General features: G+C 39.2%; 1 protein-coding gene across 2 annotated transcripts; it reads right to left on the bottom strand.

Moving 5' to 3' along the window:
- Positions 1-5,210: 5,210 nt before the first annotated feature.
- klhl20 (kelch-like family member 20) lies at positions 5,211-21,352 on the bottom strand. 2 transcript variants are annotated; one of them, XM_062428657.1, is made up of 14 exons: positions 21,264-21,352; positions 19,200-19,263; positions 16,659-16,916; positions 16,446-16,554; positions 14,434-14,640; positions 11,291-11,449; positions 11,105-11,199; positions 10,709-10,824; positions 10,281-10,464; positions 10,017-10,160; positions 9,759-9,916; positions 9,170-9,378; positions 8,876-8,982; positions 5,211-7,548 (listed from the first exon to the last, which is right to left on the bottom strand). In XM_062428657.1, exons 2-14 carry the CDS (start codon positions 19,220-19,222, stop codon positions 7,464-7,466), a joined length of 1,854 nt encoding a protein of 617 aa, XP_062284641.1. In that variant the 5' UTR covers positions 19,223-19,263; positions 21,264-21,352; the 3' UTR covers positions 5,211-7,463. The 2 variants fall into 2 exon arrangements, with proteins under 2 accessions (XP_062284641.1, XP_062284642.1); XM_062428658.1 differs by having other exon boundaries at positions 9,759-9,892.
- Between the last annotated feature and the right edge of the window lie 830 nt (positions 21,353-22,182).

The raw sequence follows: 22,182 nt of genomic DNA, 5'->3' as shown, positions 1-22,182 counted from the left end.
AATTAGAGCTTTACTGCAGTCCTGGCTCCAGCTGACGTCAAATAAAACTGTTAATAGCGTCGTGCTGCATAAATACAAGAGCTGCAGGATTCAGGAGTGAAGCAGCTGTTTTGTTGACGCCAGGCTGAGACAAATCCTGGAGTCCTCTCACCTTATCTGTGCCAGAGCTCCTGCATGCCTCAGTGACATTAGTCGATAAATAAAACATCTTCAGGTCGTATTTTAAAGGCTTGTTGGAGAGAAATAGTTTGGAGAGAGTTTGACAGAATGATCTAAACTAAAGATTGGGGACAGGGTAGATCACATGATAACTACTAAACCATTTTTTTTTTTTTTTTAAATATACACAATTATGTGGACAAAAAAAAGATAGTGCAGCTTTCTTTAATCAAACTCCAAAATGATGAAATTAGTCTACCTGAAACTATAATAGATGTGGGCTCTGTAAACATTTTTAAACAATTAGTGTCACTTATTTTTTATTTACATTACTTTTTTTTTTTTTAATTTGTTTATTTGCTGTTGTTTTATTGGATTGTATTTTATTTTTTTCTCTAAAGCATTTTGAGCTACATCCCTTATATGAAAGGTGCTATATAAATAAAGTGTATTATTATTATTATCTCCATGACAACTGAGCAAACACCAACGGCTGATTGAGACTGAGATGCATTTGAGAACCCTGGAAAAAGTTGGGAAATAAACAGGTAATAATGTTAAGGTGTGTTTCGGTATGGGGCAACACTGCAGTTTCAAATGATTAAAAATAAATAAATAATTAAATAAAATTATTCTGATTATTATCCTTCTGGTTAAATCTGGTGCAATCAACTTTTTTATTTCTCATGAATATTTAATATTCATGCACATTGTCCTTTTATAAACTTGACTAAAGTAAAACTGCTTGTAAAATATAAGTAAACTAGACATAACATTCACATCGTCCTGTGCCAGTCATCAGATACTCCATTGGTCTGTGTATCATTGCACAGCTGCACAAGTCCCTGCAACGTGATTCACTCCAGGTGACAAAACCTACCCCGCATCAGAATTAACCCTGAACTGTTACTGTCATTTTCTAGACAGCCAACACAAGCAAGTCTCCCGGAACTGAAAATCCAACTTTTATTTCTTAAAATCACAACTGAGTTTTTAGCATCTTTGCTGCCGTCACGTACAAATGAGTTTCATCTGAACTTCGTGCCTTCCAGCTGGGAGGCAGAAATTGTGATGTATCCTAGTCAAATCACCACGGTGACTGTCAGCATCTTCTGGGAGTTGAAGCATTATTCACGGTCTGTGGAGCAGCTTCTGGATTTGTCTCAGGCTAGCGTCATTATTGTCTCAGCAAAAATAGATTTAAAAAGTGACTGCTGAAATAAATACTAAGATGGAGTTTGGGGATATTGAATTGATATACACACTTAAATGTTCCAGATTATCAAAACAAATTATAATATCAGACAAAAATAACCCAAGTAAATACAAAATGCAGTTTTTAAATGATGATTTCATTTATTAAGGGAAAAAAACTATCCAAATCCACCTGGCCCTATGTGAAAAAGTAATTGCCCCCCCTTGTCAAATCATGAATTAACTGCGATTAACCACATTTTATGGAAAAAAGAGTTCAATTTCACTAGCCACACCCAGGCCTGATTACTGCCAGACCTGTACAATCAAGAAATCACTTAAATAGAACCTGTCTGACAACATGAAGTAGAAAAGATCTCAAAAGCCACACATCATGCCGCGATCTAAAGAAATCCAAGAACAGATGAGAATCAAAGTAATTGACATCTATTAGAAATGGCTTTGTAACCCTTTCCAGACTAAGGCTTTGGGACTCCAGCAAACCACTGTGAGAACCATTATACACAAATGGAGAAAACCTGGAACAGTGGCGAACCTTCCCAGGAGTGGGCAGCCTACCAAAATTACTCCAAGAGCGCATCGACGACTCATCCAGGAGGTCACTAAAGAACCCAGAACAACATCTAAAGAACTGCAGGCCTCACTTACCTCAGTTAAGGTCAGTATTCATGATTCTACCATAAGAAAGAGACTGGGCAAAAATGGCATCCATGGTAGAGTTCCAAGGCGGAAACCACTGCTGATCAAAAAGAACACAAAGGTTCGTCTCACATTTTCCAAAAAACACCTGGATGATCCCCAAGACTTCTGGGATAATATTCTGTGGACTGATGAGACAAAAGTGGAACTTTTTGGAAGGTGTGTGTCCCGTTACATCTGGCGCAAAACTAACACAGCATTTGATAAAAAGAACATCATACCAACAGTCAAACATGGTGGTGGTAGTGTGATGGTCTGGGGCTGCTTTGCTGCTTCAGGGCCTGGACGACTTGCTGTGATTGACGGAACCATGAATTCTGCTCTCTATCAAAAAATCCTGAAGGAGAATGTCCGGCCATCAGTTCATGACTTGAAGCTCAAGCGCACTTGGGTTATGCAGCAGGACAATGATCCGAAGCACACCAGCAAGTCCACCTCTGAATGGCTCAAAAAAACCAGAATTAAGGTTTTGGAGTGGCCTAGTCAAAGTCCGGACCTGAATCCAATCGAGATGCTGTGGCATGACCTTAAATGGGCCGTTAATGCTCGAAAACCCTCCAATGTGGCCGAATTAAAACAGTTCTGCAAAGAAGAATGGGCCAAAATTCCTCCACAGCGATGTGAAAGACTCATTGCTAGTTATCGCAAACGATTGATTGCAGTTGTTGCAGCAAAAGGTGGCACAACCAGTTATTAAGTTAAGGGAGCAATTACTTTTTCACATTGGTGATATAGGTTTTGAATAATTCTTTACTTTCAATAAATGGAATGATCATTTAAAAGCTGCATTTTATGTTCACTCTCATTGTCTTTTTCTTAAATTAAAGTTTCTTTGATGATCTGAAACATGTAAGTGTGTATATATATAAGTTTGTCCCTAAACAGATGAAATTCTTTTACTCTTTTCATCATGGTCTCATATTGTTCAGTAGATCTCACAAAGAACTTGACACAGTTTGAGGGTTATTTTCAGGGAAAAATTTTAATCCTTATCATAGTGAACACTGTGAGTCCAGAGCTGCTGCTGCTGCTGCGATCACAGCTGAGATCTGACACATGAAAAAACAAACACCAGAGATCACGGCCATGTTTGGGTTGACACATGGGACAAACTGCACGGAGGCTAACTCCAAACGACATATCTGAATATAGGCTACTGACTGAAGGCTGGTTACTTCTGTTCACTATGATCACAATGCATCATTAGTAGTTTACATGACTTGAAGGGAAACTCCACTCAGTTTTGGGAGCCGAATACATTCTTGCTGGTCTCAGACGGCCCGGTTTGTATTTGTTAACTACACAAAAAATATTGCCAGAGTGGAAGAATATTAGTGTAGGTAAAATGGGGCTTTTTCCGGTACATTCTCTGCGTCTCTTCCGTGTATCTCCTAATTTAGTGATTTAGAAGATTTCATTTAATAATGGACTACCTGTGCCTTTGTGAGCTGAGAAATGTGCTGAACTTTATGAGCTAAATAAATCATTTCAAACCTTGGGTGTGTTTCTGACATTTTGGGAAAAAACATGGTTTAGACAAATAATCTAATGTTATATTAAACAGTAACCGGGTTGTCCAGGACTAAAGCAGTAACATGCATGGACTCTCATAAACTGAGTGCTGTTTCCTTGTAGTTCTTGTGGTAGTGAAAAGTAACATTTTCAGGGGACAGTTTTCAAGAGGCAGGCACAACAGTTCACGAGTCAGCATCACTTCTCTTCTAGTTTTAAAGTGGGCATTATGCACGATCCATGTCAGCAGAAAAAAAATGCACGAAATGGTTAAATTGAACATTTCAAGTGAGCATCATGTATGACTGAAAGACATCCCACAGCATAGACATTCATTACCAACATAAAGACTTGCATCACCGCATAATAAGACTAACAGTGAACTTGTAACGTCCCTCCCTTCTAACTTAGCATAGAAAACTAAGCCCAACTAAATCTAGATTTGCCATATTGTTGAACGTTAACACCGATATTCACGTACAGACCTGCTCGCTCATGAAAACATGGTAAACTTTATGCATAACGACTGCTGCCACTCACTATATAAACTCTTGTTACGGCGATGCATTTGTTCCTCACGAACATGCGCGCACATACACACATGTTAAAGTGCACAACTGTGATGAACTGTGTGTTGAAAAAAATGTTGCATCTATGAAATAAATCTACTTCTGTCATTCTCAGTGCACGGCCTGAAATGTCAGATTCAAAATTTTACCTATTTTTTCCCCCCCGTATCTGGAAAGTTTCAACGCCCATATAAAATATAATTAAGAAAAAAAAAAAAAGATAGAATCTAAAATACATCCAATCACAGTGCAATAAATTCTGATATTTATCCAAAACCAATATCACCATCTACGTCTGTGTCACGGCGAGCTGAACAACCAGGGAGCATTAATGAAACTGCACATCTCTTCTATCAGCAGCAATACTAAAGGTCTTCCAGCAGATGGTGCTGTTACACTGTGCTGCATACAATGGTATAATAAGAACACAAAACACTGTGCTGACTGTGAAAGCAGAACAACCACGGTGTGTCTTAAAACCACATGATTGTATATTTTTAAAAAAAGGTGCTACAGAAGGTGTTGTTCCTTTTTAATGCATATAGAAAAACTGAATGTATGTGCTCCATCCAAAAAAAAGGCGTTACTGCATTTGTCTTACACTCAGTTCAGAGGTCTTTGTCAGGAAAAACTCCCTACTTTTTTGAGTTTTTTGCAGGACCATTGATGTAGTGGACGTTCATCGTAAAGTCTGTCAACTGTGAAGCTTGTAACAGAAATCAAATTAGAGACACTGTGTATAATTTTCCTCCATTTCTATGAAAAACACATCTTTCTTTAGACTTTCAGAGATATTAATAAAACACAGAAATCTACAGGTCCATGTTAAATAATCCCAAACCATTTGTGCTCAATTGCTGGAGAATGTGGTCCTATCTAACATATTGATGAATACAGTTTATATTAACTATTCTGAGCTGAATGTGAAATACACCCCGACTTCAGTGCTGTCTAAATCAATCCCTCGGAGGTGATCAGCATCTTTCTGTTCTACCCTAAAATATTTACAAGTTTAGAGTATAGAATGTCACATAATGCTGAACTTATTTCTTGCACAGTGGGCTTGTAAGCTCAACTTTGGTAGAGAAATACAAAGTTATGTAACTGGCTCCAGTGTTCAGTGCCAACATATAAGCAGGTAAAAGTGATTTTTATAACCAAGGCAGGGAAAGTAATCTAGTATTTTAAAGCAGTATGTTTTTGTTACATTTTGCTTAACAATCTCCACCGACAGCGGTCACTAATACTACAATTCACTTTAAATAGGAAAGTCTTGTGATATTCTATATTTTCCTTATTGTTAACAAATCCCATGAAAAGACTTTCTATCAAAGTCTAATATTCCTCTGTGCCGTAACGCTCCGTTTTTGTCAAAAAACTATTTTTAAAAAAACACATACCGCACATCACACCTCAATGAGTCAAACTGGGTGAAATGTTCCTTCATCACCATGAACACACACACACACTGTAGTTTATTTTGACTCAGTCCCACACACACCGTCCTGCTGGCAGAAAACCTCAACAGTGCACAAAATCTGTATTAATCTGCAGCTGAAAGTAACCAATGCACACTTTCCTTGTGTTTTAGCACACTTTGAGAGAACTACAGTAGTCAGCTGAGCCTTTTTTATTTTTTCTTAGAAAGTTTAACTATACATGTGTGACAGGATTTTACAGTTGGAACATATTCAGTATGGCTGAGGAAGTGGGTGGAGTGTGAAAAGATAGACTAACACATCATTTCGTCACTTTCATGGGATTTGATAACAATAAGAAAATATAGAAAACTTGAAAGCTCAATTTTCCCACTGGTGGGGTGAAGGTGGTATATGTCACAATTACAGCGTCAGTATGCTTCTAAAGTACTTGTCAGACCGTCTTACAGCTTCTGAAACCATCTTTCTGAATTTAGACTATACTTAACTTTTTTTTACAACTATGTGAAACATACAATGTGGCATTTAGGCCCAGTTAATACAGTGACTGACTAGGTGTACCAGGTGTGTGAAGGCGAGAAAGTAGGCAGGATTGGAACTAATTTAGTCGCTTTTTGTGAGTACAACACCTGAATGCACCATTATAAACGCTTTGTGCATCGTTACTGCATTTGTAGGATTCATCACTTGGACACAACACAGACAAACAAACCACAGGGCTCTTGGAGATTATGTGAGGCTTTTGGGACTTTGCCCTTAGACCTGGTTCGGCATCATAGTCCATTTAAAGCATACAGAGGTGTCAGGATTGAACACTGGAGTCAAGAATCAACTGGTGACGAGAATTGGATAATTTTGGAGACCTTTTCATTGAAGGGGTAAGATGGACTAAAAGACCACATTGACAGAATCTGAACTAAAACCCAAGGTAACAAACAGCTACAGTAGCCCCCTGTTAAGGTGTAAAGGGTCACATTCAACAACTGAAAGTTTGGGTGGCACCGACTTTCTCATACTCATCCTTCTCCTGCTGGCCATCTTCATTGGTGGCAATGACCGGTGAAAGACGTGTTATTTTTTTTTTTACATCTCTGGGTATCCAGATGCCTTCATTCTACTGTTTAATGCTACACATGAGGCCCAGAGACACAACAGTGTCAGTTGAGATGTATGCTTCACAGCCTGGACTAAAGCTATGTAGAGACACGATGAGAGAGCGTAGATTGACTTCGGACAGTCGATATGTCATGTTGTGTCTCCAGGAAAGAATCAACCTCAACAATGAACAGAAAGTTTGCTGGTCCGCTGGCTGCTGTACTTTCTTTCGTTTCAGTCATTCAGGGTGGTACTCGCTTGCCAGAAATTAAGGGAAAGACAGCTGGAAAGACTGAAAAAGCCGTCTTCCGGTGACCTGATGCCGAACTTCTCATTTCCTCTGAGCCTTAGAAACGTAGGACAATCTCCTCTGGTAGCAGTCTCGGTCAAGTCCCATTTTGATCGAGTAGCTTAGGGGAAGGAAACATGGTGAGGTCACCGGAGAAGGACTTGTAACTGCCAGTCCTCTCCAAACTGGAGGCTTAATGGTAGACTTCTGCTCTCAGTGCACTTCATGGAGACCGTGGTCAAATCACTGAAGACGACAAGGGTTTTCAAAGTTAATGACCTCGGAGTGGGGGGTTTGGGATGAACTATAGTTCAAAAGTTTGTTCCGATTTCGGTCTCGTCTCCCCCAACATTCCTCTCATCCTCGCGTGAATAACCTATCAGCGTCTCTTTTGGAGGCACGAGAGTCAGTGAACAGAGGCATCCGTTGCAACGTGACGAGAAGCGAGTGGGTGTATGTGTGTGTTTTGGGGGAGTGGTGTTGTTGTTACCATATGTGGGATTCACAGTGAGTCATTTTAATGACGCCCACGCCTCCACCTAGCCGGCGGTAGTTCATTCCTCCGTACAACCTAGAAAGAGGTGAAAGTCAAATGATGAGGGAGGAAAGGGGCAATTGTTCTGTTGTGCAGTAGAGTTAGTGCAGGTGATTAGAAATCATCTTTTAACTGCAAACAAGCAGTTTGTAAATGAGGACAAACAGTGTGTGGAACTTGTTGAAAAAAGGTTGGCATCACAGGAAAACTATCAAGTTAATGTAATAAGTAATGAATGGTTTGGCATGTATCATGACAGTATTGAACTGAGAGATAAGCATACCATCCCAAATGAATAAATTAATACTGTTATTTGTCACAACCTTTATTTTTCATCTTTTTGTTCCATCTTGGTATAAAAACTAAACCCTTATAAATAGGGATGCGTACAGATACTCAATACCATAATGGCACCGGTGCTGACGTTAACGTTTGTAACCAGACCGAAAAGCAATGCAGATTTCTGTGCCACTGAATCTTTAATTACCGCCCCTTAGCGCTATTGCAGTGCCGGCGCTACACGTGAAGTCACCTGGCTAGATGGAAGTCAGACATCTCAACTGTCCCGCATATTGATAGCGGCTCCCTGACGCCCGCAAAGGAGCTACAATCTCCCGGAATCTGCAGCGAACAAGTAAGAGTGCGCGCTGGAGAGCAAAGCGTCCTGATGGCTCTGTGTTGCTAGACCAATCGCATTTTTTTGCAATATGTAAATTATTGATATGATATGAATAAAAGTTAAACTTGAGAATGGTTGTCCTCATATTGACGAGAGAGAATACCCATCACTCTATTGGGAGTCGCTGGAATTACAGAGACTCTGTCCTCTTACAACTGAACGGTGCCGTTGCAGAATGGAGGGTCTTCCCTCACAGAAGATCTTTGGTTGGGTGCAGACCCAGCTGCAGAGAGCACACAAACCTGACACTAGACTAGTTTAATTTCGGTCTGTTATCAAGTTAATTATAGACTTAACATTATTTTGCAGCAGCTGCTTTGATGTATGCTGGTGATAATTGTCATTTTATCTGGTGATTGTGACGCTCAGCGGCAGATTAAAATGAGAAAAGTTTAGAGAATCTGTATATTTTGCTAACCTAGATATTGTATATAGGTAGGGTGTATTAAGTAGTAGTAGTTGATATCATTGTGGTCGTATTGTGTACAGCCATTGGTGCATACTCATATTTCTCTTTCTTGAAAAAATCTATAAAATTGATTACAATCACAAAAATATTTAAATTGAAATACTTGCTTTATATGTATATACACAGACTATTATTATTACTGCTCTATTTTGGCTTTTGTTACACAGTTGTATTTAGTAACCATATTTTATATTATTTTGTAGGGTGGTGCTTACCTCCATGTGTTGGCATCAGGGTCATAGACTTCTATAGTTTTGAGATACGTCGTCCCGTCAAAGCCTCCTACTGCCATCAGCTGACCATTGACCACAGCCAAGCCCACCTATGCACACACACACACACACAGTTACATTTCAACCTCATACATAGACTGTCAATACACACTATGGCAAAATAAAGTAAAACATGTAACTAAATCTTTTAACAGATGAAATGTAGTGTAGGTCTAGTCTAGTTGCTGACATATGACTGCAGCAGTGGTAACAACTGTGCTTAAAACACACACTCACCCCGCTCCGTCTAGACGTCATGGCAACTACAGGAGACCACTGGTTGGTCCTTGGGTTGTAACGCTCAGCACTGCTCAGCTCTGTGGTGTCGTCTCTGCCTCCAACAGAGTAAATCATGTCCTGGTAGACCGCGCAGCCGAGATGTTTCCTCCTGGTGCCCATGGGAGACACCGTGTGCCAGCGGTTCTCTTGAGGGTTGTAACGTTCCACTGTGGAAAACCAAACGAGAACGTGAACTGGTGGCTCATTCAACAAGTTAAGGTACAGGACAAGATGTGTTCATGTTTGTAAGTTAGATAAGGACACTTTAGAAAGTATGTGTTGAGCAGCAGGATCCTATCAGGTTCAGTGTGACCATCTACTGCCTATGATGGAACGCTGACGATGCTGCTTTATGAAAAGATGTGATTTGCTGTAAAGGAACAAGCTCTCCACCCTGTATTCTATCACGGATGACAGTATACCTTTTTTTCAGAGTAGAAAACAATACAATTGATTTACAGAGCAGATATGTGTGCTGTAGCAGACAGAAGAATGCAATGCAGTTAGCCTTTACAATCTGTATTCATCATATGAATCAGTACCACACCTGTATTTAATGGTGACGTCCCATCAGACCCTCCTACAGCGTACAGGAATCCCCCCAGCACAGCCACGGCTACACCCAGTCGCCTGGTGCTCATGGAAGCAACACGAGTCCATTTGTTCTCCTTAGGATCATACCTGCAGCACAGGAAGGACGGCACTCTGTTACATAGAGCTGTACTCCCATTAAAGTAGTCAGCAGAGGAAGATTTTATCGTGTAAAAAGGTACAGTATGCAAAAATGGTCAGTTATTACTGATACCTTTCAACAATGTTGAGGCAGGAAACCCCATCCTGTCCCCCCACAGCATACAGATAACCACCGAGGACAGCCACGCCTACGCTGGTACGACAGGTGCTGGTGGGCGCCACGTCACTACTCCACTGATTGGTCTTAGGATCATATCTAGGCAGGACAGATGGGATAGAGAAAAATGCAAGGTGTTTTTAATCTGACAGGGAATGGAAAGACAAGGTGAGCAAAAAGACATGACAAGGTGGAGTAGAATGTATGATCGTGGCAAACCTTTCAACTGAGTTGAGGTAAGACGAGCCATCATGACCTCCCACTGCATACAACAAGTCATCCAGGACACTGACGCCGACTCCACATCGCCGTTTGCTCATTGACGCCACCATCCGCCACTCGTTGGTCTGAGGATCATAACGCTCCACGCTGGAAATGGCGTCACCGCTGCACCAACCACCGACTATGAGATACAAAAAGAAGACCATATGCAGGATTACATAACTGGCACCAAAAATATGCAGGTGAGCCATTTCATTTAGGTAGCAAACATCACACTAGCAACCAAACAAATAATTAAACAAATAGGGAAAGACAAAAAGATTAACTGAACTGTGATAAATGACAAAAGGCACAGTACCGGTGACATTATCAATTTAAAACCCCAGAGTAGAAACAATAGCATTTTAATGCTTACAAACACTGACCTGCAAAGAGAACTTCTCCACAGCGGATTGGTTTCCTCGGTCTGGTTCTCGGGCCCTGCATCAGTGGCCTCTCCTGTGGCAGCAGCAGGTAGTTCTTCGCCTCGTCGACCAGGTCTCTAACACAGCCAAAAAACAAATTAAATCCACATTAGGTCAACCATAACTCAAGCTTGGGTAATCATCACTGCATAAAAATGGAGGTAGAGATCTCCTACTTGCTCCTACTCTGCTTCTGTTTTACTCAAATGATTACAAGTTTAAAATTCAAACTAAAATAGAAAAGGATGTATGTTAAATATCTTAAAAGATTCCTGGATCCAGATCTGCACTAGCATCATTTCCCCACCAGCTGCATCTGAATGGTGGACAACTTGTATTCACACGAGCAGCACCCACCTGCACTCCTCGTCACTCTTAATGAGAGGGTCTGAACCCACGGTGCCCACCAGGAACTTGGGGCTGAGCAGCGGCAGACGGACATGCTGCAGCACCTACAGTGAACATGAAATCACACGTCATTGTCAAAGTGTATTTATTGTGAGTTAATACACTCATAAGCAAACTTTTTTCCCCGTAACAAACCTGTGGTAGCTGCGGCCTGCGTTCCTGGATGCTGTATTTGACCCAGGCCATCACAGCGTTGAAAACCTGCTCCTCGCTACGCACGTTGAGCTCATCGCTGGAAATGATGTCGATCAGCTGGTTGGCGGGCAGCAGCATGAACTCCTCGCTTTCCATGACCTGACGAGAAAAACAGAACAGAGTAAGAGCAGTCAGTCAGCAGCTCGGCCACAAAGATAGAACCAAGGAGCCACTTTTCCACCGCAGGGTATGACTCAACTTGCACCTCTTTGGTTTTGTTGTGGATAGCACCTTGTACCTTTTTATTTTATCACCTACGTCGAGGATTCAAGCACGCTGAGATGATGCTACTATCTTAAAGTAAGTCAAACTTTACATTTAACGTTATCAAACTAAGAGAAATACCCCCCCCTCATCCTAAACTGATTCTAGTATACTTCCTTGTTTAGTGAATGAAGCGGTACACACACACCCAGGTCGAGTCGAGTCAGTACCATGTAGTGGAATCACAGCATACCAATTCTCCTTAATCAGTACGTCCATCTACTTTCACAGCCGTGCCATTATTACAGTGTTATAATCATCACCGTCTTCCTCTTCCTTCGAGCGAGTTAGGATCATCACGACTCGCAACACGTGCAAATTATGTTCCACAACTAATCCTGTAAGTTGTTAAGTAGAATACAGACAGCTTCACATGTCAGAGCAGGAAAAGCACCGCTGTATTTGATAACGCTGATGATGGCTGTGTTCCATTTAGTGCAGCCAGAGCCGGTGTGTTAATGTGCATGCTCACTCACAGCTATGGCTTACTGGAAGATTTAATGGGACAGTTCTTATTTATAGCTACTACCTGTTAACAGCTAAATACTGTATGTTCTCTGTGTTGGAATCCATGTTTCCTGCTTCACTTTTGCACTGTATGCAGTTTATCACACATCACCTCATCATGTTGTTCTTCACATAAGCTCTCAGTCATTGTTTGTCTGAAGATTGCATCACTCACAAACTCACCTATACTGACTGTATAGACCAGGCATGTCCAAACTGTTCCATAAAGGGCCGTGTGCCTGCAGGGTTTTTTCTTCCAACCAATCAAGAGCGCACTCACTAGATTGGACCAATCAACTGTCTGAAGATCAGCTGATTAAATTAGTCAAGCCTGGTGTGCCCCTGCTTGGTTGGAACAAAAACCTGCAGCCACATGAACCTTTATGGAATAGTTTGGACATTTTCATTAGTAGAGAAATTACAGGTGTGATTAAATACAGGATTGGCCTCATTTAGTTCAGGTCATGTCTTAACAAGGATCCCATCATTAACAGTATTAAATCAAACCTGTGCTTTTACTGCAGACAGGTCAAAATGTCAGCTGTGAAAAGTGCTGTTAAACCTCTCAGACTTCAGCTTTAATTTGGGTCATTTAATTTGAACTAAAATTCTGAAATAATACTTTAACTGTAACATTGTAAGACTTATAAAAAGGCATCAATTTTCCCATCCTAAAAAAAATTGAAATAAAACAAAATGATGATGAAAATGCCAAACTTACACAATCTGTATACTCCCATACTGTCCTGAGAGGAGCTCTAATTAAATATGGCCTCATTATGTAATTAAAGTCACCTGAATGGATGGACCACAGCTTTGTATGAAGATTGAATTTGCCTGTAAATCTCTACTTCACATGTTAACAGAGAACAGAGAGAGAACTTTTACATTTACACTTACACTATATACTGAATGATCATTTTCCCCTGCTGTTTATTATGTTGTAATTGTAGGCTTTACTATTGTTTATTTCTTGTTTTGTTGTCTTGTCTATATTTGTATGTTTGTTGTGCTTTTGTTGCATTTTGTCTTTTTGTTTTGTGTACATTTTTTGTGTTTAGTTGAGTGTTTGTTCATTTAGCAATCATGTTACACATATTCAGTTGAGTATTTTCTGTTCCACAATGTTATATTTTATTAACCCTCACATACTGTTCATGATCTCACTCATAATTAAGTCTCTACACTAATTCACATTCATCAGTCATTAATCAATGTTTAATTAATCCTTAATTTAGTGTATTCTATTTATTTATCACTATTTTATGATCCAAGATAAAAAACATTTTTAGATTATGAAGACTCCAACATGTTTGAATGCCGATTTTTGAACAAATTTAGACATCTGCATGAGACAAAAATGTGTATCAGCTGCACAAACTATAACAAAAATTATGCATTTTATTTCTGTATATTCAGGGCCACATTAGGAAAAGTCCTCCTGAAAGAAATGTCTATATGGTGTTTTTGCAGCTCTCAAATGTAAAAAAAAAAAAATGGGCCAAATCTGACCCCTGAACAGTATGTAAGTGTTAAAGAGCTTCAATCCTGTTATAGGTGTTGATGGAAACTTGCTGTGAGGCTGCAGATTTGATTTGATTTGCTTTGGCTTAAGTTATTTATTGAATTAGCTGTGGATAATTTTCACCTCTTTTTCTTTTATATATATATTTTGTTTTAAATCAACGTCACTGTTTTTGCACACACACTCCTGACTGTCCCTTTAAAAGGTTTCCAGTGTCAAATACCATCTGGCGGTGGCGGCACACCAATTGATATAAAATGACATGACTGATACAGATAAATGAAAAAAATCCTTGGACTGCCTCCTGTTTAACTGATAAGCAACACTGCTCTAAATGTGCTGCGCAGGCACAAAAAACTATCACATGTCACATAATCATGAGTCAACACGCTGCTGTCAAGACTGTCTGGACTTTTTCCATGTTTACCGTCCCCTGTCTAACTACTGTGTCGTACGCCGGGCGTCTGTACAGTAGTTACCATGACGACACATCCTGAGGCTTGGAAGAAGAAGTTCGATAAACAGCTCTAGAGAAAGACTCAGAAAACAAACTAATTGAGTTAGGATAGCGTGACAAGACGACACAGACGGCGTGTAAACACAGACATGCTCGATTCTGAGTGTTTCACGCTTATTTGCCTGCATAACAAGATTTCTCCTGTTTCAAGTGTTTGTTTTTTTTTACAAGAGAGCAATGAGTTGTAATCATTTCTTAGAGGAAGCAGTGACTTTACACAACATGACATCTACTTCTGTTCATTTGTCTACATTCAGAACGTTCTCTCACCTCCTGGAAATTGTGCTGTGTGAATTTGTCTGCGATGCGGAGCAGCTCGCGACAGGAGTGTGTATCAGCGAAGGCCCTTATGCCCAGACAGTTGGATGGATCCAGCTGCCTCTTGAGGAACTCGCAGCAGGCCTCCTGGATCTCAGCCAGCTGCAGCAGGCAAGCCGCAGGGAGCAGAGTCTGAACGTTCCCCTCCTCTACCGTCACCTAGAGAGCAGCACAGAAGTATTAGTTAGTTCATGTATGTATGTATGTATATCTCAGGCTTGTGTGGAGCCTCAGGCCTCTTGGTGGATTCCTTCACACACACACACTCACGTACCACGTTTCAATTTCAAGAAGTCATATTTACATATTCTTGTATCTTTCCTCTGATTTGGCACACTTAAATAACATTTTTATGGATTTGTTTGCAATACTCCTTTAAAATCAAAGCGTGGTTTTAACTATGAAGTTGGATAACCATTAGTTGGATTTTGGTGTATCACATCTCAAATATTACATGTTAAAACCTTAATTACACACAAATGATCTCAATTACACTCATTCTGACTACTAGAGACATTTAACTGCACCAGTAAACAGTTTATAACTTTCATAGCAGAGTCTTTAAATACTGACACGATCAATTATTTACCGTTATACATATTTCGACCCATTTTTAGAGATGTTCTCCTAATATAACAGTGTCATTCAGTGTTGTAAAACTAAACATGGGAAAAGTCAAAAAGGATGTGAGTTTTACAGCCTCTGGTGATTAACACAGACACAGTTAAATAAATGTTAACTTTTGAACTTGCTTTTCACAACAGCTGACTCACAGCCTGGTCACAAAAAACTTTTTGTACTGTTTGTTCAAAACCAACAAATGTTACTTTCATATTTGGAGGGAGTTTGGGTGGAAGGGTTTTATTTGTTTTTTTTAATGACACCAAAAGCAAAAAAGTGTGTTTGGTGAGAGGAGATGTTGAATGTTGGAGACATGTATTGGCACGTATTTTTGGGACTGTCCAGTGATAAGACTCTTCTGGGCAAAGATTCATAATTAGCATTAAAAAAACATGTTCTGCCCTCTCAGTTTCCCACTTTATTCTTAGGACATGTTGACTTCCATGCAAGGCGACCTGATATATATATTTGTTTGGTATTTTGCTTTTTAAAAAAGTGCTGATGAGATGCTGCTTGTTTCCTGAACCTCCTATAAAAAAAGAATGGATAAATATAGTAAATGATATTTATATTATAGAAAGGATTACTTTCTCTCTTCGTCTCAAGAAAACTTTATTCATAAAGTTATGAAATAAGTGGGTCAAATATATAAAGCCCTTGAGATGTCAAGTGAATGATTTTGTAATTCTCTTGTCTTCCTGCCCCTTCATTTCAATTGTTATATGTATGTTGAACCCTCCTTTTCTTTCCTTTTAGATATTAATTTCAGTTCTTCTTTTCTAACCTCTCCTGGACATACCTGTCATACTCTTTTACTGCTCTTATGACACATTTAATCTCTCCCAAACTGTATAAAATACTTAAATCTTGAAAACGTATGGACGACAGCAGCATGTATATAGCTAAATATCAGTATTGTAAAGGACATCGATGTGTTGGTTTTTATCTACAATGTATTATTGTAGGTAATTAACGGTACATTGATGGTAATAACGTAAACAATCATCACACAGATCAATAAAAAATAGCAACAGAGTTGTTCTAAACTATAAGAGTTATGTATTAGCCCGGTTGAAAGTGGCAACAAGGTAAAGGATTACTGTACATTTATGTTTGTGTTAAATTTAAGTTCATCTTATGTAAATTAAAGCTAAATAATATAAGCTAATTATACATGTTTGGACTAATGGCTTTTTGTTGTTTTTCTTTTTAGCCCTTTCGATGTTGGTTGGTTGTAAGACGAGGTTATCAAGGACTCCTAAAAAGAATAAAATACCTCAGAAAACCACTGATAAAGCTTTATTCATTTCAACTGGCGCTACAAGTACTGTTACTATGGTTACCTGTGAGGTGTAGGCAAAGTCAATGAGCAGCTCCATGGCTCTCTCATCGATGTCGCGGATGACCACTTCGGTCTGCCTGCTTTCAGCAAGCTCTCCAGTGAACATGGCCCTGAGAGAAGATGGAAATCATTAACTGGCCAATAGATTCATTTTCATATACTTGATATATTCCTTTCATAGACGAGCTCTGAAAGCAACTTCGTGTCTTTGTACCTGAAGTAGGGGCTGCAGGCGGACAGGATGACTCTGTGGGCGTAAATCTTCTTGGCGCCCACCACCAGCACCACGTCGCAGAGCTCTCTGTGTTTCCTCAGCAGGTTGATCACCTCCAGGGTCTGCCGCGGGTGTTTGTCCGAGACGTAGGGCATGCGCGCGGGCTGGGGGACCCCTTCAGGGAGCTTGTTGGGGTCCCCCAGAGTACAGCGGCTGGTGATGTCCATTCCAGTGGTGTCTTGGCGTGCGCTGGTGGCCCTGGACATAAAGTTAAATTAGTTCAACCGGTAAATATATGCTTGTTTGTTATCCTTTGTTAACAAAAAGATGCAGCATTTGGAAACATTTGTACAGGATGTTAGAGATTATAAGTACTTTTGGTCACTGGCCAATAGATAAACAGTGTCAACTCTACACCAGTAGCTTCACTCAGTGTACCCCTCCATCTTTTTTAGGGCTGTGGGCACAAGATGGTTTGGTTCTCATGTTGTCAGTACCAGCCAAAAAAATCTCTGTCACGTGGACACATCTGGCTCAACATGTGGCCTTATCATTACAGGTGCAACAAATGATTTTTCTAATGAAAACTGCCATCAACTTTTATTATAGGGATAAAAAGTCAGGATCTGTTTTCAGCTGTCAGCTTTGTGGAGGTGGAATAGGACTGCAGTGTGTGTGTGGTGTGTTGTTTTGAAAGTGCAGCAAGTTACCAACACACAATTATGGCATTTAATTATACCTAAAAAATGTAACTCACTTTAAACATATTATTGTCCCCCAATGTAATATATCATGAATTGCAGGTTTGTCTGGAGTCAGATTTTGTTGTTGTTATGGAAACGGTGTCTTGCTGGCATAATATCATGAGTTAAATTGTGACTGCAGCACCTACTTATTATACATTTCCATCTGTTCTGTTTGTTTGGTTTTAGACAACAAAGCCAGAATTGTATATATGTATTTCACAGCAGCAGGGAGCCTGTCAGCCTCCTGCTGCATTAATATGGAGGACATGTTGCATATACAATATACAAGCTAGAGAACTCATCCTGATGTGAGCCACTAATAAAATAAACACAGAATTATTACAACAAATCACAATGTCTGTCTCCTTCTCCTAGTAACATGTCCATTTCTACTCAGACTCCATCCAGCATGGAGCCCCTTATTGTGAAAGCACTAGTTTATTTTAAGGAGGTGTTTCTCAGACTATAAAGAGAGCAGTTTGGAACTCCCTCTGTCTAAATCTGGATCATGAACCTGTCAGAGGACACACGCTGACCACCACTTAAAAGGTTTAGCAAAGCAAAAAAGGGGGCTGGGGTCAGATCCACCCAGTAGTCTTGGGGGCAGGCGGGGTAGGAGCATTCTTTGTAGAGTCCTTAATGACTAGGCTTTGATCAAGAGGAAACTGTATAGGAGGGATATGTCTGCTGTGTATGTGGTGATGCAGCCTGCAGGATGGGTGTTGCTGAGTCCCGAGGGGGTTCACACATTATGTTTCTCCTGATCAGAGAAGACTTCCCTTGAGTAAAACACTAAATTGACATATAACACAGGTCATGGTGGGACTATAAATCTAAGCTTGGATTTCAGAGGTGAGGAGTACTGAAATATTCTACTCAAGAAAAAGTACCACCACTTTGATGAAATTTTACTTAAATACAAGTAAAATTACTGGTTTAAAAATGTACTCAGAGTAAATTTTAAACAAGCTGCTTTTAACTTTTACTTGAGTATAAGTTACTTAATTATTTACTTAAGGGGGGATCCTCCTTTGCTTTAAAAAAATGTTTTTACTCAGTAACGGGGTGTGATATAAACAAGACATACTTGAGTAAAAGTAAAATTACAGATTTTTAAAACTACTTTAAAAAGTACAAGTACACAAAAATACTAATCAATTACAGTAATGCGAGTAAATGTAATTTGTTACTTTCCACCTCTGTTGGATTTAAAACTAACTGCTTATAGTGATAATGCATGTCCAGGTTAAATTGATCAGTGGATGATTAGTAACTGAACTTTTTTTCCCCTTTTTCTTTATTTCTCGTGCAGATTAACATTTAATTCACATTTGGACATTTATTATATGAATATATATACTATATAAGCTTCACTATTTACTGAATTTGATTGACTGTTTCAAAATAAAGTACAGCTGTTTCAAACACTTGTTTCACTGCTGATCTCATTGGCTCGTTTCTGGCAGTTTGTCATCATTGAGAGAAAATGACTTTCTTTTTCCTGTCATGTCAATGCCTCAGATAACCAACAGGAAGCAGACGGGTTACTGGGAGGCAATAATGATGCTATCATACATGTATCATAGCAGTAAATTGCAGAAAATTTGAATTATGTTGTCATGTATGAAAAGCACCAAAATGAACACTGTAAGCAGACAACTTGATTATTAGAAGCACATTATTTAAACAGAGTTTGTATAGGAATGATTCATCACTATCATTGTGACAAATGCTGATTTTTTCATTTTTCTGTGACACACATTCCTTCATACTTACATACTAACACCACACCTACCTGCGCATTGGCTTTGCGTCCATGCACTGAAGAGCAATGTTTGGTTCCACACCTTGTGGTTAACCTACAAACACAACAAAATGAATCAGTCAGTCTGAATGTAAGTCTCATCTTAACTGTAGAAAGACAGAAAACACACAATTTCTACATCCTCCATTTAGTTATTTTGTATCTAGTTTTCAATTTCCTTTTGTGACACAAGCTGGGCAGATTTTTTTTTTTACATGTCTTGTAGTTTGTGTTTCACCCACCAAGTCTGATCTGTAGGCGTTCCTCTAAGCCAGGCTGATATTTATTTGACTAATGTGTTTGCTCACACCGAGTCACCAGTTTATCGGACACATCTGTACAGTATATTGCAATCAAACACTGTAGCCCTTTACTGAACCCTGACTTTTCAAAACTCATGATGTACAGCTTTTGTTGACACTGTATCAAACAGCTGTGAGGACATTTCTGCTTTTCTGTTCCCCATCATGTGTGTTTAAAAGGGAGCAGTGACAAAAACATCTTTAAATATAATACACTTGGATAAGACACCACTAACTAACTAACTGAAGGTGCACTTCTCTGACACTGTGTGTACAACATTATATATTATTACATGTCCTAAAAGGGTTGTTTTCATTTCAAGATACATTATGGATATACTACTGTACTTCAGTTCAACTGTGCAGCATATATGCGTATATGTGTGTGTATATATATATATATATATATATATATATATATATATATATATATATATGTGTGTGTTTATATACATATATTTGACTTAAAATATGTGCAATGACAGTTTCAACTCATTTAACACCAATAATACTGTGCACATGATGTTGCTATTCTTTTACTATATTGTTCTACTACTACTGTCTCTTTGTTTTATTGTTGTTTATTCTTCTATGTTTGCTCTTCTATTTTTTTACTATCGACTTGCTGCTGCAATAATGTACATTTCCCCACTGTGGGACCAATAAAGGAATATTTATATTTATATTTATAGAGCTGAAATACATTTTAAATGCAACTATTAGACAACTTTTTGCAATCAGTTGTGAAATGTGAGCATTGTGATTAAATTTTACTCTATATTAACACTTCAAAGTAAAGTATCTGTAGTTGTATTCAAGTATGCAGTAAAGTTCAATGGATGACAAAATATAGCTGCAATGTTGGTGCTTTAAATGCTTCATTAAGATCGCTTATGCTTGTTTTCTTTGGTCAAGCAGTCACCTATTATATAGCTAGTTGTCCATTTGACACTGAAAACAGCTGTGTGGGTTTGGGAGTGAGCTGTCACAGAGATAACATCACACTAACGTTGTAAAACCTTATCACAGGTCAGGATTAATTAGTGGAAAAACAGGAAGGCGTAACGGGATCATAATATCACTTCATGTTAATGGGAAATTTGTGTTAAAATACCGATTAAAGTCAGTGATATTAGCACACTACTTCTCCTTCTCGGTCGTTTGTTTCTAGCTACATTCTTCACATGACCGACAGGTAGTACTAAGCCAGGCTAGCTCAGCTGTTTGTTGTTAGCAGTTTCAGCAGATAGACAGGTCCCGAATCGCAGTCGGCTAGCTAGTTAGCTAATGACAACCTCTCACTGTGTTGTACGAATTCAGCTTCAATGTAATGTATTGATATCAGTGACGGAAAGCTATTACCGTAATAGACGAAATGCGTGCTACAGAGAGTAAGTGTATTAGCAAGGATTGGTTGTTAGCAGTGAGGATATGTGGGAACGCCGTGTGCTATCGTTAGCACCGTTGCAGGGAATCCACAGGCGTTTGCTAACACATTAAAAACGACTTAAGCTTCGTTAAAGTGGGTCGTTACAAGCAAAACGACATGTAACAATACATGAAGACATTGTTAAATTAGCCGACATGTTCATAGCAGCTTTAGCCGCATCAAACCGCGATAGAACAACATAGAATGTAACGTTAATAAACTTCACGTCAACGCTTCCTAAACGGCTTGTATTGACATTGTTAACAGCAACAACTATCTGATAAAAAATTATGCACATTTAGCACTTTTTCTTTTTTTGTTTACCTTATATTTCCATCGCAGCGACAGAGAGGAGTAGCCCCGGTTGCTAATGTTTACAATTTAATGCCGTCGGTTAAAACACTGGAGCTTTTCTTCCTCGGTAATATGCGCATGCCAAATACCAAACGCCGCTTCCTGGCTATGCGTCATGACGTCATCACTCACCTTGATATGTGTGTGTGTGTGTGTGCGTGTGTGTGTGTGTGTGTGTGTGTGTGTGTGTGTGTGTGTGTGTGTGTGTGTGTGTGTGTGTGTGTGTGTGTGTGTGTGTGTGTGGATTGTCACTCAAGTACAGACCCTTCACATTTTACAACAAACTCAAAACAGCCATTGTTTTGTCTATTACAAATGACATATATACACATCTGAATTCTGATTTCACAGACTTTTGTAAAACTATTGATGATAATAATATTTGCACTTAACATGTCAGTTGTATTAAAAGCAGACCTGATGATTATGATTATTATGTGATGAAATTGGAAAATAAATGCTGTTTTGGATATTTAAGAAAATAATCTTTATACAGCCATGGTGAAGAATAGCAAAAACATGTGCACAGTTTATATTAAAACACACATGCACTCGTCCGTGGTGTTATAATACCACTGACTGTACCATAACATGACAGTGAATGACAGTGTGACTGATATCCACCAGAGAGAGCTGTCAGTCTTCAGTTTTCATTTAAGCAAAGTAACTGTTGCGTGGTGTTGCAATATGGCAACGATTACTTTATCTCGATTTTACTAAAAGGCAGTAATATAAAGTCCATGTTTTACTGTTTTGTTGTGAATAGGTAGTTTTTTACTTTAACTGGACAAATGATTGATTACATCACACTAGCAGAAAATGCTGTTTGCAATACTTTTTTCCATGGACATGGACTGAAAAAGTCGTGATTTGAGGGCGCCCAAACTTG

Source organism: Scomber scombrus, chromosome 11, assembly GCF_963691925.1.
Source record: "Scomber scombrus chromosome 11, fScoSco1.1, whole genome shotgun sequence".
Classification (NCBI taxonomy): domain Eukaryota; kingdom Metazoa; phylum Chordata; class Actinopteri; order Scombriformes; family Scombridae; genus Scomber; species Scomber scombrus.
Note: the sequence above shows the minus strand (reverse complement) of the source record. Positions and strands in the feature narration are given on the sequence as shown.